This window comes from Zalophus californianus, chromosome 5 (genome assembly GCF_009762305.2).
Source record: "Zalophus californianus isolate mZalCal1 chromosome 5, mZalCal1.pri.v2, whole genome shotgun sequence".
Taxonomy (NCBI): domain Eukaryota; kingdom Metazoa; phylum Chordata; class Mammalia; order Carnivora; family Otariidae; genus Zalophus; species Zalophus californianus.
Window position 1 is genome coordinate 3,566,337 of NC_045599.1, and position 19,642 is coordinate 3,585,978.

The window sequence follows — 19,642 nt, forward strand, 5'->3', positions numbered from 1 at the left end:
CCCAGCCTTCCTTGGGGAGGCCAGGCGTGGTCAGGTCTGCCTGGGACACAAGCCTGAATCTTGTGCCTAAATCCTGCCTCAACATCCCCCTCTGGCTTCAGCAAGCACCTGGCAAGTACCCCCACACCAGGCTCCCCAAGCTAGGCTTGTGCCATCCTGTTGCACTGAGTTTGGGTCTGAGTAGCCCCCCAAAGAGGCCCTTTTGGTGGAATAACTCACTTGTGGGAAGATGACCCACTGGGGCCAGCCTCTCCTTAGATGTCCTTCCTGGTAAGTGGGTGTGCAGCCCTTGCACACCTCCAGTGATGGGGAACTCACTGCTTCCTGGGCAGCCTGATGGGTTTGCAAATTTTTTGTGTCCGTCCGGTCCTCCCCAGGTTGGACGCCGTTGCAAATTCCCTCCACCTTGCGGCCTCTGGGGAGGCAGCCAACCGGCTTAGAGATGCTGGGTACATCAGGGCCACTGGCCCCTTCCCCTCCCACCCCTCCCCCCTTTCCCTAGTCAGCCTGGCCTGCATCCTCTGTCTGGATATTCCTCTGCAACTCCCTGTGTCAGCACCTACTTGCCTTTTGCCCTCAGCTCACACCTCCCTCCCCCAGGGCAGCACCCCTGACCCGCACCAGGCTAGGCCGCGGTTGCAGGTGGTCTTAGCCCTGACCTTGGTGCAGAGTGAGGTTGAACTTTGTTTGATTCTCTCTCCCACTCAGCCACAACCTCTAAGGGGGTGTTTTTCTCGCTCTTCTATCCCAAGTGCCAAACAAAGTCCTTCATACTTAGTGAGAACGCAATATACAGTTGTTGAAAGAACCCACTGCCAAGTGGATGCCTCTGTGAATGAATGTCCAGTTTCCCACTGGCGCTGGTGTCTAACCCCTGGGATCACCAGAGGGCGCTCTTGACCCGCTGGAGGCTGCCCTGGGCGCCTGAGGACTCCTGCCCCCTGGTCACCACCAGGGTGCTGGGCATGGGGGACATTGGCCCGAAAAGGGCTCCTTCAGCCTCAAGGGCTCCTCTCGCTGAGGTCAGTGGCCATCATGATGGCGGGAACTGTCACTCACCGAACCCAGCTTGTGTGCCCAGCATTAGGGCTCTTGTGGGGTCATTTATGGATTACCGCAGGGGCCGAAGACGTTAGGGATGTGCCTGAGGCCGTGCCTACCCCATGCTGGTGTGAGACCCTGGGGAGGAAATCCCAGCGAGGTGGCCCTTTCCCGCGGGCCCAGCTGTGTCTCCCTGAGGTTCCAACCTGGGGGCCATTATCGGGGGCTCGGGAAGTCTCCTTTCATCCCATCCCCGCTCCACCCAGAATCTGGGGGGCTGGGGAGCGGCGCCGCAGGGGGCCAGATGAAAATTTGGTTGTCGAAATCTAAAAACAGATGAATTTGGAATATTACAGATGAATCATTTAACTAATTACATTTTTACAATCAAAGCTGTTTTTGAACTTCGGGAGTGCAAGAAAGCATATGGATGTGTGGCTCTCTGTGGTCCTTTTTGGCTCACTTGATTAATTCCAAACGTCCAACTGAGTTTTGCAGTTCAAAATTGGTCCCAGGCTGAGACTCTGTCTCATCTACCACAGTTCAGCTCAGAGCGAGGCTAGACTTTCCCTGGGACCTGGGTGCTGGTTTCCCTAGTCTGGGGGTGCACCTGTTGCTGATTCTGGAGACGCAGTGCAGGTCCTGCCCCTTCCCCCTTCCCCATGCATTTCTCCTGATAGATCCAGGTGGTGCTCGCGGGTGGGGCTCTGCCCAGCCTGCCCAAGGAGCTCTGGTTCCAGTCCCTCACTTGTCACTTGGCCTGCAATTCCTGCCAGCTCTCATTTCTGACATCTGTCGCCTTTCACTCCATCTTCCCCGGGGCCGTCTTGACCCTGGCTTCATCTGCGAATTACTGTCCCCACCTCCTACCTGGACCGCCTTCCTCCAGTTTCTGCCCCGCTGCCGGGGAGGCCTGTCTCTTGTGTTCACACCCGTCCATGTCACTCGGGGTTTCTGTGGCCTCCAGACTCTGCTGCTGGGTGGGTGGGCGCCCCGCACTCAGCTTCAGCTCCTTCCTTTCCCTGCTGACCCCAGAGTCACTGTCCCCGGGGGACAAGGGACCACATTGTACGCCCTGTGGGGTCAACGGCGCCTACGTGTGTGCCTCATGGAATGTCTTCCCAGCTTGCCCTCCTGCCAAACTCCTGCTCCTCCCTCAGGACACACCTCAGACGTCCCCTGGTCCCAGGCAGAGTCAGCCACTTCTTCCTCCACGGGGCCCAAAGCCCTGTCCCTATGTATTACAGCCCTACCCGTGGCGCCGGAAAGTTCTCTGTATGGGAGGCTCTCATGGCCTGGGTTTTTGGGGGTTTTCAGGAGGGAAGCCAGGCCCCTTGTCCTTGCCCACTGTAAGCTTCAGCTTTTCAAGACATCAAATGGGCACAAATCAGCACATAGAGTGTTGGGACGTGCTTTGAAACTATGAAGTGCCGCATAGATCTGATTCCTGACGTTGTCACTGGGCCAAGCCTCACACTTGGCCAACGTGGACACAGAGGCTCACAAGGCCTAAGTGATTGTCGGGGCCCTGCTCCGTTCAGCTGCTCAGTGACAGGGACAGGATGCTGGCCACGGAGACAGAATTGCACATTTCATCACAAGGGGGATGCCTTTCTTCCTAATTCCAAATAGTGGAACAAACACATGAACGAGGCATAGCAAAGAAGGTGGAAGGGAGAAACGGACTTCTTTCTTTAAGTTAGGCTTGGCTTTCCGTTTTGGTTTTTCCGGAGAGCAGGAAAGGGTCTCGACAAGCCGGTGATGGGCGTGGCATTTGGGGTGAGCTCCAGCCCGGGATAAAAGCAAGGGGTGAGGACGAGAGAAGAAAGTGGCTCCAAATAGCAGTGTCCCTGGGTGCTAAGAGGAGAAAGACCCCCCTGAGCCCCCAACCTGCTGCTCCAGCCCACTTGCTGATAGGGTGGCTGGTGTTCTGGAGGAGTCCCCAGCCTGTGTGCGAATCTGGACTTTGTCATGCGGGTGGGCCTTGTGTCTCAGCCAAGTGCTGTTAGCCTGGGCACTCAGCCTCCTCATCTGTCAAGTAGGGAGGAGACAATGGACCTCCCAGGGTGAGAGCCAGCACTCAATAAGTGCACTTGCTTCCCGGGCACGTTGGAAGGACTTGGGAGGAGGGGGGAGGGGAGGAGACAGTCCTGTCTTCCCTCAGGAGTGGGGGATCTCTGAGCCCCTGGCAAGGCAGCTTGTGGTTTCTATGAACACAAAGCCAAGTTTCCTTGGCCTCCAGCCTCGGTCGGCCTGTTAGCCTACAGCCTACAAGCTTCCGCACCACGCAGCTCTGGAGATCTCTCCGGCTTCACCCCCCGCCCTCGCCCCGTACCCCTCTCTTGTACTCTGGATGCATGAAGGTCGACCCCACCCCATGACCTCATGCACTTGCTTTTTTCCCTTCCACAAGATCTCTGCATTGTTTTCACCATTAAAAGCTCAGCTCAAACGTCATCCTCCCCAAGAGCCTTCCGATGACTTAATCCCAGTTATGCCCACCCATGCACCCAGCTGGTACTCTTGATACATCCCTGCTTTATTCTCTTCCTAGCACATTTCACTGTTTGTTGGTTTGTTGGTTTCCTTGTTCATTGTTTCTCTCCCCTTGTCTCTCTTTTTCAAAGGTTATTTATTTATTTATTTATTTATCTATCTGAGAGAGAGAGAGCACAGAGGGAGAAGCAGACTCCCCTCTGAGCAGAAAGCCCAACATGGGGCTCGATCCCAGGACCCCGGGATCATGACCTGAGCTGAAGGCAGATGCTTAACTTGACTGAGCCACCCAGGCGCCTCTCCCCTGTCTCTCTTGTTCAGTGCTGGTCCAAAGACCCAGGAAAGCATCCAGCATAGAGTCACTGACCAACTGCTCGGTGAGCACAGTTCCCCACCCTGGCTTCACTGGATTTCATCATCTCTATGCACCTGTAGCCTCACAACCTTATGCTCTCCTCATATGTTCAGGTACACAAAAACCTTAAGTCCTGTAAGATATGCCACAAACACATTCTTGGAAAAATGTTTAAATTGCGCTCTGAAGGTATAAAACAAACCAGAAAGTCACTCAAGCTCAATGTTAAGAGTCAAAAGAATCAAAACACCGAAAGAGAAAGAGTTTCGATGTTGTAATCAGCGGATGATGAGAGTCTGGAGTTTTCCGGGCAAAAGTCAAGGTGTAGGCAATATCTAACCTTTTCATCTTAGACAGAAGCCATGGTTTGGAGCAAAGAAAGGGTTTGTATAAGAAATCTCCAGGGAGGGCGCCTGGGTGGCTCAGTTGGTTAAGCAACTGCCTTCGGCTCAGGTCATGATCCTGGAGTCCTGGGATCGAGTCCCGCATCGGGCTCCCCGCTCAGTGGGGAGTCTGCTTCTCCCTCTGACCCTCTTCCCTCTCGTGCTATCTCTCATTCTCTCTCTCTCAAATAAATTAAAAAATCTTAAAAAAAAAAAAAAAAGAAATCTCCAGGGAGTCACAGTGACCCCTAACAGTTCCTTCCTCTCTATCCCATGGCAAATTGGTTGTGTTGGTCCGACTCCCTCACAGCTCCCCAAAGACTATGAGTGATTCATCTTTGTGCTAGCGCAGTACCCAGCACAGGGCATGACACCGTCCAGATCTGTTGAACAGAGCCAAGCCTCCTATGTACGAGATGGCAAAAATCCCTTTATCAACATAAATGTTGATTACTGCCCCCCAAATGCAAGATGAGCACAGTGCCTAGGGCTCCTCTGTGGGTTCCACCTCTGACTCACAATATTTGGAGCTCAGAATTCCCCCTAGGCTGCTGATTCCATGATGTCCCGGGACCAACGGGGATCTGGAAGCTCTTTAAAAAAATGGTGATTTCCTCTTTCAACTATACCTGCAATTCTAAGCTCTACCACCAGGTGGCAGTTAGGTTTACACAAACTATTAAAACTAGTTTAATCTCCAAGACTGTACTTCTCATTAAAATATACCCTAAATTAAAACAAGCCACATACATGCACACATTTTTTTTAACTTATCATATTGGCATAGATTTAAAAGTATGATAATACCCACAGTTGGTCAGGGTTTGGGGAAATATGCAACATTCCTACGCTGTTGGTGGGAATGTAAATTAGAATAGCCTCCAGGAGGGCAATTTGCCACACATCAAAAGCCTTCAACATGTGCAAACCCTTTGGTCCAGCAATTCAACTTCTAGACATCGATTCTAAGGAGATAATCATGGAAATACACCTACATTTATTCCCAGGATGTTGACCATACGGGTTAAGAAATTGTCAATATAAACACCATAACTTGGACATGGGTTAAATTATACAGATGAAAAAATACTATGTAGCTACTACCTTCTAGAAGAATTCTGAAGGATGTGGAAACATCTCATGCTACGTTAAATGAAAAGAAAAAAAAAAGGCTCCAAACAAGTATGTCCAGTAATCCCATTTTTAGAATAATAAACATAAAAACAAACTCACACATAAGAAGTCCGAAAAGAACAACCACGGGGATATTGGGAAGACTTATCTGTGGGTGGTAGGATTATGGATAATCGCTTTTTCCTTTTTTGTGCTTTTCTCTATTTTGGGACGGTTTCCTTTTTTTTTTTTTAAGATTTTATTTATTTATTTGACCGAGAGAGACACAGTGAGAGAGGGAACACAAGCAGGGGGAGCAGGAGAGGGACGGTTTTCTAATAAACATGCTTCTGTTGTCATTGGCAGGGAGCTATTCGTGAACACTTGTAGGAACGGGGCAGGCTGGCCTCTTTGCAAGGAGGCTGTGCCCTTGTCAGTCCACAACCTGCCCCACTGTCGTGCTTGGCTCCTGCGCCCCAGTCCACATATGGACCTGGTTTCAGCTGATCTCGCTCAGGGGCGGGGCCAGCCTGGATTAATCCAGAACACACAGCCGGGGCAGTCTCCTTTTAGGAAGTGACATTTTTTTAACACACAAAAAAAATCCTCCCTGAGGCTGGTCCTGAAGTTTCCTAAGCTGCGGAAAAACACCTTTTCCTAAAACTGACCGTTCTCAAAGCCATTTTCCTTTCCCAACACTGCCAGTGTATGCTGGTGGGTGAGAGTGATTTCCCGGGCGCCTGGGTGGCTCAGTCGTTAGGCATCTGCCTTCAGCTCAGGTCATGATCTCAGGGTCCTGGGATCGAGCCCCGCATCGGGCTCCCTGCTCAGCGGGAGTCTGCTTCTCCCTCTCCCTCTGCCCCTCCCCCCACTCTCTTTCTCTCTCTCAAATAAAAGAAAAAGTCATTTCCTCAACCTGTCTTTCCTCCTCTTGCGGCTTTCCTTGGTGAGGAAAGACAGCGACATGATCAAGGAGCTGCCACATTCACGCTGCGTTTGGACCTTGCATATGTTACCCTGTTTTAATCTTCCAACTCTGTGCCTGTGACCTCCCCAGGCTCCGAGAGGCCGCGTGCCTTGCCCGAGGCCACAGAGTGGAGCCAGGATCCTGAGTTGGGTCTGAACGACTCCAAGCCCATGGATACTCAGTACACGAGGTGTCTCTTAGCCTGCCCGGGCTCTCCCGCGGAGTCAGTCACCCTAACCGCTGAGATGAGCATGGTGGAGCCGTCTGTACCCGCCCCCCAGGCTGGGAGCCAGGCCCTCCGCTGGCCAAGAGATCTGCATTTCAGCTCAAAACACATGGGCCCCGCGAACCCACGGAAGATCGTTCCACCTGCCTCCTGCCCGCGTGGGCCTGCTTCCCTGCCTTGCAGGAGCACAGCGGGGTGTCCCTCCCAGACCCTGGGCCCCCTGCAGGGGACCGCGTGAACAGGAGGACTGCTGGAGCCAGGGTGCTGGGCGGCACATGGCGGGACCTGGCTGGCTCCTGGTGCTCAAGGCTTGGACACCTGGGACTCAGCCCAGCCGGGGAGGAGACCCGTATCTGTGTGGAGAGGGCAGCATGGGTTCGAGACGGGGCTAGGTGACCTCAGGAAGAGGGGCGCCCCGGCCCTGTGCGCTCGCGGGTGTGTGACCCGAGATTTTGACAAGGTCCCCTCACCCCTCACCGGGCCCAGCCACTTCCTTCCCAGAAAGCTCCCAACATCACACCAGAGGGACACAACTGCCCTTGCATCCATCCCCCTGCCTCCCCTCCCCCAACTCACGGAGCCCCATCTCTGGCCCAGGTGGACACCAAGCCCCCCACGTGCAAAACCCTAGGCTTCATTCCCCGACAGTCCTGGAGCAGCCCCAGTCACGTGTCCGCGGTGACCTTTGGTTTTGGGATGCTCCAGGCAGGACCTCACTTCTGAACCCCACTGCTGTCTTCACAGGGAGGGAGCTCACAGCCAGTGGGCAGGGATTCAAGCCCTGACTTCCTAACTCCGCACCCGGACCTGGGGGCTGGTCTGGAACCCCCGTCCTTTACCCAGGAAAAATGATTCCCACCATCAGCCAACATCCTCTCTCATGCTCACAGCCCCGGAGAAAGGAGTCAATGTCACTCCGTGCTCAGAGAAGCCAATATGGGGGATGAGGGAAGAAACACATTCAGCCCAGCTACCACCCACTCTCCCTGGGGCACCCAGCTGGGAGGCACAGCGCTGACCTGGAAGTTCAGATCTTTCTGGTGCTCGGTGCTGGACTGCCATTCACAGTCTCCTGGCAAGGCAGCTCCAGCAGGACTGGGGGACACCCCCCCCCTTTGCCCTCCATCACCAGCTTGTCCTGACTCTGGACAGAGCTGGTCATTATCGAGGGCTCTGAATCAACCAACATTTTCCTCCCTGCATCTTCTTGGCCTGAGAGCACAGAACAACTTCTGTCCCCCATCCACACCCCAGGTCCCGCCATGCTCTCCTTCCATGAGGTCACCCACCCTGCTCTGATACATCAGGATTTCTGGATGTTGGGGCCGTGGTCCTTAACCTCTCTGAGCAGGACTGGACATCAGCACAGCTCCATGTACTTTTGCTTTTCATGCAGTGCTCACCCAGCCCGGGAGGGGGATGTCTATATAAGCCAACTCTGAGGTTTAATTCAAAAGATCTGAGAAGTGATGACACCACAGAGACCACACTGGAACCAGCCAGTCTCCGGATCCCGAGTGCTGACAGATCACGGTGGGCTGGGACAGGCAGCCCCCCTGCCCACTGGGGAGAGGCTGACAGCCGAGCCAGCCCCTGGGGGCGCTCCACAGCCAAGGGCCGGACCCTTGGCTCAGGGCGGACGGGCTGGGCAGCAAGAGTGTCTGGAGGATTCGAGATGCCAAGGAGGCTCTTCCTTGAGCCTCTTTGCCTGCAGGACAGCTGGAGCGGCAGACAGATTCGCAGAGCTACTGCTAACCCCCCTCTACAGACAGACCTCAGCCACTGAGAGCAGAAGGGGGGCGGGTGGGCAGGAGTGTAGACAGAGTTAAATAAAGGCTCAGAGGAAGAAGATCAGCTGGAGAGAAAAGGGCACAAAGAGCAAAAAAATAAATGGCAAATTACCGGGTAGCCATCTCGTCCTGATTGCCCCTGTGGTAATTAATATGTCATTAATAATCAGATTTTGAGCAGAAAACCATATGGCAACACTTACAACTCAATCAGGGCCCCCCGGCCCCCCCATGTTCTGAGGGGTTTGCAGCAAAGGCTGATGGTTTGATAATGACTCCTGGTGGTGGTGGTGGGGGGACACTCAGGGCTCCGCCGGGTCTGGGAGACAGAGCACCCATTTCCTGCCTCTTGGAGTGAAGCTGGAGGGACCACCAGGGAGCACACCCACGTGGTTCGGGGAGGTGGGGGGGACATGGCGAGGACCACAGGGGGGTGGGTGATTCTGAAGGGTGGTGTCACCGCCACTATAGAAAAGGCTCCCTGAGTCGGGTCTAGAGAGCAGAAATGGTTCTTCCTGCCTGTTGCCACTGGGAGTGGGTAGATGGAGGAAGACAGCCTTGGAAGCCGGACATATGGGGGTGGGGGGGCGGGGCATTTCTCTCTACTGGATGCTTCTCTGCTCCCCACCAGCTCAGAACACTGACTGCCAGGCCAGTGTCCCACACATTGGCATCCATCTCAGGCTGCAGCTTGAGAATTCTGCAGAGTTTAACAGCCAAGTCAAAAAGAAAAAAAAGAGAATCACTCCACTGCCCTCCGCGTTACGCACTTCAAGCAAGTTCACACAGGCTAGCCTCCGCGTGACAGCCAGGAATGACTCAACAGCCAGAAACTGCTTGTGGCCAATAAATCTACAAATTCTCTTGGGCTCGCTCCCTGTCTCAGGGCAGTGCCGCCTCATGCACGGAGGAGCCCGGCTTCCGAAGGGTGCTGATTGGGAAAGTCAAAAATAAAACTGTTCACCGGAAAGGAATTCCTTTAGAAGGTTCACTTTGGCCCAAGCGGACTGTCAGTGTGCTCCCTGAATTGATGCGTCAGGATTCATCGGGCTCTGAAAAACTGCCAGGATGAATCAAAGACCAACTTGTCACATGTCTTTGGAGAAGGACCCGGGAGTTCCGGGGTGCTGACCATCCCCTGCGTTCCGTGCTGTCCCCTGGTGGCCAGTCCCTCCCGTGCACCCTCGTCCCACTGGCCAGTGAGTGGGGTGTTCCGGGTGCTCCTGCGAGGGCTCAGCTGCCCGAGCCAGGGAGGCAAACGCATTTTGGCAAATCGGGGAAAGGGACCCCTTGAGTCTTGTGGCACCGCTGCCTGACTCCAGGGCCCTTTGTGCCTAAGCACGCGAGACAGAAACATTTAAACAGATTAACTGCCACAGAGCATTTAGAAAATGAGGACACGGTGCTTGCGTCTCTGTGCACCAAGTTGAGCTGAGACCTGGCGAGGAGCAGCCGGGCCCGAGAGTGCCAACTCTCTTGGAAGGAAAAGGGTCACAGAGTGCTTCACAGGGCAAATCAAGCCCATAGAATTCTGTGCTGGCATTCATCTACAAATTAAAAAAATAACATATGGCCCCTGTCCAGGACTGATTTTTTTTTTTTAAAGGACACAACACACCTCTCTAACTAAAAATTATTTTCATGGAATAGTTACAGAAGAGGACAAAATGTCTTATCTTTCAGGAGCAGAAAGCATCATCCAGGACACTTACGGGAGGACCTGCAAAACACAAGCAGAGAACCTACAGTCAGCATCACAGGGAGAGAGGGTCCCCTTGCCCAGGCCAGCCTCTCTCTCGCACAGCTACAGGCTGTCCCTCCTTGCAAGCCTTTGATGTTCTCATGGGCCCCAAAGCCAAGTGGCAGGGCAGAGGGGGTGCTTTTGCCCTTGCAGGGCAGGGGCCGGCGTGTGGGTGGAAATGACAATCCCACGTGTACTGGTTCCGGCGTTCATTTCACAGGGCTACGGTTGATCCCTGCCTGGGGCCCATCCGGGTCCGGTTTTGGCAAGCCAGGTAGGAATCAGACCCGTTCCTGCTTGAAGAACAAATTTTGGTGCTCACCTGGGGTCAGTTCATTTCTACTGAAGGGGAAAGACTTGGGGGAGAAAACATTTGGGGCAAAGGGCAGAGCACTCCTAAGGGTGCAATTCTGGGTGGAGCTGAGCAGACCCGCAGGGGGTGCCTGTGGCTCAGCCTGGGGTTAGGGGCACCGAGTCTGGGTGTGCGTGGGGAAGCTGAAGGGGCTGAGTCCGGAAGCACAGGGGGCTGCTCTGGGAAAGGCTCGTGCAGCACGCTGACACCTGTCCCCCCCGGCAGATGAGGGCTTGCCGAGAACATTCTCGAAACCCGCAGGTGTCTTCTTCGCCTTCTGGGGTGCAAACCACACTGCATTTGACCTTCTCAGCCATCTTTGCAGGAGATGTGATAACAACACGGATGCTCAGGGAGAAAGCAGGGACTTGTCCAAGGCCACATAGTTGGCTAAGGGTTGGAACTCATCCCGGAAAGAGCTTTCCCAACTCTTGAACCGCATACACTTTCCGCTAAAGGCATGCCACTGCCAATCCAGTAAACTCTCTGCTCCGCCGCAGACCCTGGGCCTCAGTCTGGGTAGTGGGGCCGGCACAGGGAGGAGAGGACACTCGGCCGGCAGTTGGCCCACACATATTTATGGATTGCCACCTATGAGCCGCCCCCCCACCCCGGGGGGGGCAAGTAAGGGGACCCACTGGTGAGTACAAGAGGCAGGATCTCTGACTCGCAGACTTTTTTCTGGGAAGGATAGATGCTTAGGAAAACAGTGACTCAGGGAGAAGCGCAGCAAGCTCCCAGCCAGGTGGGGTCCTGAAGGTGAGACATGGTTATCTCAGGGAGGAGAGGGGAGGGAGCCGTGGGGCAGGGATGGCACAGCTCCCAATGCGCCAGGATCACTGGGCTTCTGAGGGGCTGGGATCCACAGAGATGGGGCAGGGAGGGCGTGGGGAGAAGGCCAGCCAGAGCTCGGGGCCCTGTGTCCACACCATGGCCTGGGATTTGAAAGGCAGGGGGAGGCAGGGGGCACAGGCACAGAAGGGTCCTGCTTGGAGGAGGGGTGGGAGGTGGTGAGAATGGGTGCAGGGCAGCTGTCCCTGTGTAGGTGACGGTGGCCGGGACTCTGCATGCTCATAGTGGAGAGAAGTGAGTCAGAAGACACTTGTCAGTGAGGACCCGCAGGACTTGCTCATCGAATTAATGGCGTGTGGGGGGGATGTGCATGGGGCATAGAAAAAGGAGAGACAAGACAGAGATCTTTGGCTTGAAAAACTGATGTACGGTGGTGCTAATGCCCGAGAATGGTAATGTGGGGGGCTGTGGGTCCCCTGAGTCTAGACTAGGGTGGGGCAAGGCGTTGGCCCCGTGGACAGACTTTTTCACCTTCAGCTGGGGACCTCGCGCCTTGTTTTCCCAGGAAAAGAAAAGCCACTGGACGGATGCCACACGTACGTCATCTTTCTGACGCCACACGCACACACCAGCCTGCATCTGCGTCTGTGCCCAGCCTCCTGTCTGTGTCCCTCCGGGGAAGTCAGAGGAGCCGCCCCGCCCCGCCTTCCAGGGGCCCTGCACCCACCGCTGCCTCCCTGCCTATTGCATCGAGCCCACTTTCTCCAGCAGATGCTTCCCAGCAGCTCTGGAACGGCTCCAGTTTCTCCGCTGAAAGCCCTTCCTTTGCTCACACGCCCTCCTCAGCTCCGGCCCTGGCTGTCCTCTCCCTCACTGCTGGGGAGAGGGGTCTCCTGTCACTGCCTCTAAATTTCACACCTTCCATGCACCTCGTGACCCTCTGATATGGGTTCCATCCTTATCACCAGCAGAACGGCTCTCACCCAGTCCCCAACCACCTGCCTCCACATCGGTCAGCCCGCCAAGGATTTCTCCTCTTCATCCCACGCTGCTGAGCACGCCCGCCTTCTGGAAGCGCTCTCTCCCTTCGGCTTCCAAAAGGTCACGTTCCTCCCACTTCCCTGGCTGTTCAGCTGGCTCCATCCCTCCCAGCCTCATGCAGAGGCTCCTCAGAGCTCATGGCAAAGGCTTTTTTCTCTTCAGTTCTCCTCTGGGCTCATCTGTCCCTGCTCTCTCCCGTCTTCCCCAGGGATCTCATCACGCTCTTGACTACCCTCGGCAGAAGTGTCCCAAGTGGGTGCCTCCTGCCTCAGTTGTGTCTCAGAAGCCCAGACTCCCTCCCTTGAGCTGTCTGCTTGCCATCTCCCCTTGAACAGTCCCCAAGACTCCTCAAGCCAAGGTGCACAGACATGCTAATGGTCTTCTGCCCACACACATGCTCCTCTCCTGGTTCCTAGTCTCCGTGGGTGAGATTCCCTCCTGCCCAGTTGGTGACCCGGACAATGACGAGTCCCCCTCGACATGCTCTCCCTCCCCAGTGTATTGGCACATCCAATCCACAGACATCCATGGAGGGCCTGCTGTTCTGGATGCTGTTCTGGGCACGTGGGATACAGCAGTGACCATGACAAAGATACCCGTCCTAAGGAGCTCACCTTCTAGGGAGGGAGGTAGCCAAGATACCATAAGCATAACGAACAAGTACGTCACCTACGAGATGACACGTACAGCGTAGAGAGAGGCAGCGGGGCAGGGGCAGGGGTGCAAGGGGCTGGACTCTGGATAGATTCTGAAGGTAGACCCAAGCAGATTTTTCTCCAGAGCGTGAGAGAGAGGAGTAAAGAAAGATGCCACGATTCTAGGTAGAAAAACTGCAGGGATGGAGCTGCCCTCCGCAGAGGTGGGGAGACTGGGGGTCGGGCGGGTTTGGCTGGGAGGATCAGGAGCTCAGCCTTACATACACATGGCGCTCGGGGGTGTCCCAACAGTTCGAGGTTGGGAAGAAGAGAAGGAATTCCTAGAAGCGGAGTGGAGAAAGTGCATTGAGGAGGAGGAGGCTGTTGCCCGTGCCCCTCACTGCGGACAGCTGAGTAAGAGGAAGACCAAGACCAGCCCACTGGGGGCGCCTGGGTGGCTCAGGTCAGCGTCTGTCTTCAGCTCAGGTCGTGATCTCAGGGTCCTGGGATCGAGCCCCATGAGTGGGGAGCCTGCTTCTCCCTCTGCCGCTCACCCTGCTTGTGTGCACCCCCCCCCAAATAAATAAAATCTTAAAAAAAAAAAAAAAAGACCAGCCCACTGGCTCTAGCCACACAGGGGTAAGGGCAGGGGGAGTGATGGGTGTGCAAATCTGGTTGGAGATGGTTTCCAGGAGAAGGGCAAGGAGGAATATGGGCAGCGAGCGCTTTCAAGCAGTTTTGCTGCAAAGGGGAGCAAAGACACGGAGCAGGTGCTTTGGCGACATGGGGTCCAGAGAGGGCTACCTCTTCAAGAGGAGAGACACAACCATATGTGTGTATAACGGGAGTCATCCGCAGGGAGGGGAGGATCCAACATGTTGGAGAATGGGGGATTCCTGGAGGGATGACCCTGAGGATGGCACATAGAGGTGGCCCTGCTGGAGAGATGACCCTGAGGATGGCACATAGAGGTGGCCCTGCTGGAGAGATGACCCTGAGGATGGCACATAGGGCAGGGGCTGGACATCCGCATGTGGGTCTGGCATTCAAAGTGTCACTGGCCACACGGGTGCTGGAGTGCGTGTGTGGGATTTGAGCCAGAGGGGGGCGACACGGTGGGATCCGTGGGTCGGAAGATGCAGGAGATGGAAGGAATGTGGGGGTAGGGAAAGAGGCAGTGGGCTCAGGTGAATTGTGTGAATTGGGGTACAGTGACGCTGTATTTGCTGGTGATGATGAGGCATTGGTCAATACCATGGGAGGGAGGGTGGCTGGAGGTCCAGCTCACTGAAGGAGGCCTGGGTGTGCGAGGGGCTTCTGTGTGCATATCAAGATCCCCCAGAACCGACCCAGAAGGAGAGTTGGTGGGAGGGCTGCAGACCCAGGAGGTCAAACCCACAAGCAATGAGGGGGATGTGCCGGCGTCAGGGCTGACATATCGCTACTCCAATCTCCACACTGGGGCCAGGGTGCTGTGTTCAAGATGCAGATCAGAGCATGGCACCCCTTCTCCCCCCAGTCTTCATTTTCCCATTGTTCTTAGGGACAAAGGCTCCAATCCCACGTCACATGCTGCGATCTGTCCCTGACTCTCCACCTGAGCCCCTTGAACCCATGGGAAGAGGGGCCGTGTTACTAAGGGGTGCTGGGCAGACTGGTGGTTATCAGGACAAAGTGAAGCTGGATCTGTGCCTCAGCATGAGCCACGATAAATTCCAGAAGGATCAAAAGACTTACAGGTTTAAAAAATTCATAAAAATCTTAGAGGAAAACAGACCCATAAATACAGAGAACAAACTGGTGGTGGCCAGAAGAAGAGGGGGATGAAGGGGGGTGGGGGATGCAGGCTTCCAGTTACGGAATGAACAACTCACGGGGATGAAAAGTACAGCGTAGGGAATATAGCCAATGATAGTGTAATAATGTTGTATGGTGACAGATGGGAGCTACACGTGTAATGAGCACACGCAACCTGTAGAGAAGTTGAATCACTATGTTGTACACCTGAAGCTAATGTAACACGGCGTGGCAACTATACTTCAATTTAAAAAAAAAATCCTAGAGGAAAATTCCTTTCTAACCGTGGAGAGGGAAAGGCTTTTCCAACTACAGTCCCTAATCAGAAGCCATAAAATGAAAGTCTGATTCAACCATATAAAACCAAAAATGCCTACAAGGCAGAAAGCACCATAAGCAAAGTCAAAAGCCAAAGTAGGAAAAATATTTCTGACTCATGTCACAAAGGCTGATGTACCTTGATGTAAAAATACCCCTACAAATCAACTCTAAAAACATCGACAACCTAAGAGAAAAATAGTCAAAAGATATGAAGGGAGAGGTCAGAGAAAACATAAATAGCCTAGGGGCGCCTGGGTGGCTCAGTCAGTTAAGCATCTGCCTTCAGCTCAAGTCATGATCTCAGGGTCCTGGGATCGAGTCCTGCATCGGGCTCCCTGCTCAGTGGGGAGTCTGCTTCTCCCTCTGCCCCTCCCCCACCCCACCCCCAGCTCATGCTTGCACTCACTCTCTCTCTCTCTCTCTCTCACTGAAATAAATAAAATCTTTAAAAATGTAACAATATGCCTTGGCCATTGCAAATAGTTCTGCTATGGATATTTTTATTTTTATGTTATTTTTATTTTTTTTAAGATTTTATTTATTTATATGACACAGAGACAGAGAGACAGCTAGAGAGGGAATACAAGCAGCGGGAGCAGGAGTGGGAGAGGGAGAAGCAGACTCCCCGCTGAGCAGGGAGCCCGATGCAGGGCTCGATCCCAGAACCCTGGGATCATGACCTGAGCCGGAGGCAGATGCTTAACAACTGAGCCACCCAGGCGCCCCTGGATATTTTTATATACCTGTCCTTTTAACAGATATTTGTAACACATATACGTAATACAGATGTGTTAACACATCTACAGAATACATTTCTAGAAGGATCAACGTTGTGGCAATTGGCACAAACATTTTAAGTCCTAATTAGCATTGCCAAATGGGTATCTGCTGTGATTAATTACAGTTTTAACCATCATTTCTCATATTATGAATGAAGATTCGCTTTTGTTTCATATACTTAAAGTCTATTTATGTTTTCTTTCTTTTTTTTTAAGATTTTATTTACGTGACAGAGAGAGAGCCGGCGAGCAAGCAGGGTGAGCGGGAGAGGGAGAAGCAGGCTCACTGCTAAACAGGGACTCAACTGACTGAGCCACCCAGGCGCCCCTTACTGTTACATTTTTAAAAAGGTATGCAATAGTGTATTACTATTTATTTAGCCATTTGAACTAAGAAAAAAACCCGAGAGGCTTTTGTTTGGATAAACATGGTACATCTCTGGGTGTGGACACAGACAGTGTTCATCAGGTTGCCTGTGGGGAGGGGCACTGAATGGCGGGAGGACAGAAGCAGGGGGGCGGGGGGAGGGGAGACTGACTCTCTCCCCACCCCCCCCACCCCCCCCCCGGCTCTTTGGTGTCACTGGCTGCATGTGTGGGGCTTACCAAGTCAGAAAAGGCAATAAGCTTTAACTGAAAATTGGGGGGAGTGAGGTCTGTGTTTTTGTCTGGTCCTCTGGCTGTGGCTGCCCTTTCTCACGCTCCCCTCTAAGCTTCCTCCAAGAAAGCTCAGACTGGGGGAGGGGGGGCGCAGTGGCTGAGCCTCTGACTCTTTGTTTCGGCTCAGGTCCTGATCTCAGGGCCGTGAGATCGAGCCCCGTGTCAGGCTCCGTGCTCAGTGTGGAGTCTGCTTGAGATGCTCTCTCTCCCACCCCCTCTGCCCCTCCTGCTCATGCTCGCTCAAATAAATACATCTTTAAACACAAAAACCCAGAAAGCTCAGACTGGGATTATCATTGGGAGCGCCCGGGGTCCTGAGCGTGCAACCCCGGGGGGCCGGCGGGAGGAGGGGCTGTAAGAGTAGCCATCGCTCACGCCCGACCTCCAGGGCTCTGGGAACTGCGCGGTTTCCCCAAACATCTCATTTAACCCACGCTGTGTCCTCCCCGGGCACAGGTTACAGATGAGAAGACAGGCTCAGAAAGGTTACCCTGCCCAAAGTCACGTCCCGCTCCCTTCGGGCCAGAACCCAGGCCGTCTGATTCTGAGCCTAACAAAGAGGGCGGAGAGAAACCGCTTTGGTAGCAAAAGCTTCCTCCAAGGTGCCCCGGAGTGTGCGTGGCACGTCTGAAGTCACCAAGCTAGTGAGGGGGCAGCCTGGGCTGGAGGCAGGTCTCGCGGGACCCCAAACCCACGGCACCATCCATGCCTCCAGAGGGGCGGCCAGCGTGTGAACGGCGGCATTCGGGAGAGTGGTCCCATCGCTAGAGGGGACAGGTCACATCTAGCCCGTCCGAGAGTCTCCAAGCACCCCAGCCGCCACCTCTCTCGGGTCCTGCTGGCCTGACATCACCAGGCCACCACTGCTTTCTATCAGCACTACCCCACAGCCTCCTAACTGACCTCCTCTGGGCCCCCCGACCCACCAACCGGCCTCTTAAAAAATGCCCAACCCTTCCCAGGGCTTCCCCTGGCACATGGAGTAGCATCCGAATTCCCCTGCACAGCTCTTCGGCCTGGCCCTGCACCTCCTCGGTGCCCATGGCCTTGGCCTCAGGATACCCACGTCCGCCCCGGCCCCATGGTCGGCAGGCTGTGGCTTTTCCTCCTTTGCCGTCACTGGTATCCATCACAGCTACCTGCTCTATTTCCCTTCCAAGCACTTATCACCATCTTTAATTAGCAACACCATTTCCTTGGGGGTCGTTTATGGTCTGTCAGCCCCCCTAGCGAGGCCGCTCCCTGAGAGGTGGGACCCCAGCTGCCGGGCTTGCTGCTGTCTCCCTGCTGCCTTGCACAGGGCCTGGCAGGCACAGCTCTTAGGGGATCGGGGGGGACAGACAGGCAGCTCATCACCACTTCCAAGCCCCGAGCAACCAACCATGCACAGGGTTTGGGCTGTGGCGGCCGTGGCCTCTGGACACGGACGCTATGGTCTTCAGGGAGCTGAGCATCCATGGGTGATGGATTGGGAGGAGGGCTAGGCTCAGGCCGTCCAGGGGTCCCTGTTTAGAAAGTGAGGCTGGCTGCAGGGCCTCCCACGGCCCGGCCCCGTTCTGCACCCAGCTGTCCAACATGTGTGCCAGGCATTGCCTGGATCCGTTGACTTTGCTGTCAGGAATGTGGGGAGCAATGAAATAAGAGCCAGATGACTTGGGAACTAAATAAAATGGGTCAGAGTAGAGGGTTCATTGATCTTGTGGCCTCTTGAACTGAACCGATGTAGCCCAAAAGGGGTTCCCAAACCGGGAACTCTTCGTCCCTCTGGGGAATAGACATTTCCTGAGGGTTTCCCAAAGGGTATATTCCTGGAAATCAAACTGGGAAGAATATTTCCTACTGCCTGGCAGGTGCCCAGCCCACACACCGGTTGGGGGGAGCGGGGTGCGGCAGCCTTGGTACCTGAGGCCCTGTGGACAGTCTGCACGTGCTCCTCTGTGTTGTGCCTGGACTCCTGAGTCCCGCTCTGCCTGCTCCCTGCTCTCTCCAACAGGCCATGGCTCTGCGCAGCCCTCTGCCTCTCCCCACTCAGCCTGCTCCGGGTAAGAGGCCTTGAAGACCCAGCCCACCACGAAGACAGAGACCTTCAGCCATGCTTCTCTGGGGCTTTTAAACGGAGCAGACTTTTTTTTTTTTTTTTTTAAAGATTTTATTTATTTATTTGAGAGAGAGGGAGAGAATGAGAGTGGGAAGGGTCAGAGGGAGAAGCAGACTCCCTGCTGAGTGGAGAGCCCGATGCAGGACTCGATCCTGGGACTCTGGGATCATGACCTGAGCCGAAGGCAGTCGCTTAACCAACTGAGCCACCCAGGCGCCCCTTAAACTGAGTGGACTTTTAAATTGAGTTTGTGGCTAGATGAAATGAGGCTTGCAGGTTGGCAAATCCAGAGGCAGTAATGAGTCTGAGAGCTGACACTCAGCTCGGGTCTCTGGCCCAGATTTAATTTGGCCAGTACCATCAGGGAGGATAGAAGCATTAGAACCCCGGCCCTCCAGCTGAGAAGCTTTAGATCCTGAGCAGGTGACCCCCTCTTCCTCTCTGGACTGCTACAAAGATTGAGGGACACACTGCACATGTGTAAGGTGCCCAGGACAGGGGTGGTACAGAAGAGTCACCGAACACCGATGTTGGCTAGAATGACAGCATTCTCTCTTTCTGTCACGCTCTCTCTTGGCATGCACACCCACACCTACACACAGACACACATGCGCGTGCACTCGCACACCCCTTAGATCGTAGGGCGGAGAGAAGCACAGCTGGTAGTTTTTTGTTCAGATGGCAATTATAAACTCCAGGGCAACCACTAAGAAAATTATTCCAAAAGTATGCTCCTAACTGAAAGCAGGTCTGAAGAGTGTCCCTTTGAGATGGCACCTCAGAAGGGCCCCAGCATTTTGGGCAGCACAGTCAGGGATAAGAATGCCTCCCTGGAAGTCAGGGTCAGACAGGCCAGCCTGGGCATGGAGGCTAATCTGGCAATCACCCCGTTCACACACTGTGCGGGGCAGGCCGTAGGTACTGATGAGAAGCCCGAATGGAAAGTAAACACATTGGATTTTGTTTTGTTTTTGTTACTGTTTTACGTAGGCTCCATACCGGGTGTGGAGCCTGACATGGAGCTCGATCCCAGGACCCTGAGATCATGACCTGAG

General features: G+C 54.3%; 1 protein-coding gene and 1 long non-coding RNA gene across 6 annotated transcripts in view; one reads left to right on the plus strand and one right to left on the minus strand.

Annotated features, from left to right (window-relative positions):
* The window catches only part of COL23A1 (collagen type XXIII alpha 1 chain), a 301,959-nt gene that overhangs the window by 35,792 nt on the left and 246,525 nt on the right, over window positions 1-19,642 (minus strand). For 4 of the 5 annotated variants that reach the window (XM_027606799.2, XM_027606798.2, XM_027606803.2 and 1 more), the window contains exons 4-5: window positions 10,084-10,091; window positions 8,484-8,510 (exon numbers count right to left, since the gene is read on the minus strand). In XM_027606799.2, coding sequence (XP_027462600.1) covers window positions 8,484-8,510; window positions 10,084-10,091 — 35 coding nt within the window. The remainder of the gene's footprint in view (window positions 1-8,483; window positions 8,511-10,083; window positions 10,092-19,642) is intronic. The other variant, XM_027606800.2, reaches the window with a different exon arrangement.
* Window positions 10,989-12,679, plus strand: LOC113929707. The gene is made up of 3 exons (XR_003522295.1): window positions 10,989-11,104; window positions 11,822-11,852; window positions 12,506-12,679. It is a non-coding gene; the product is annotated as an uncharacterized LOC113929707 (long non-coding RNA).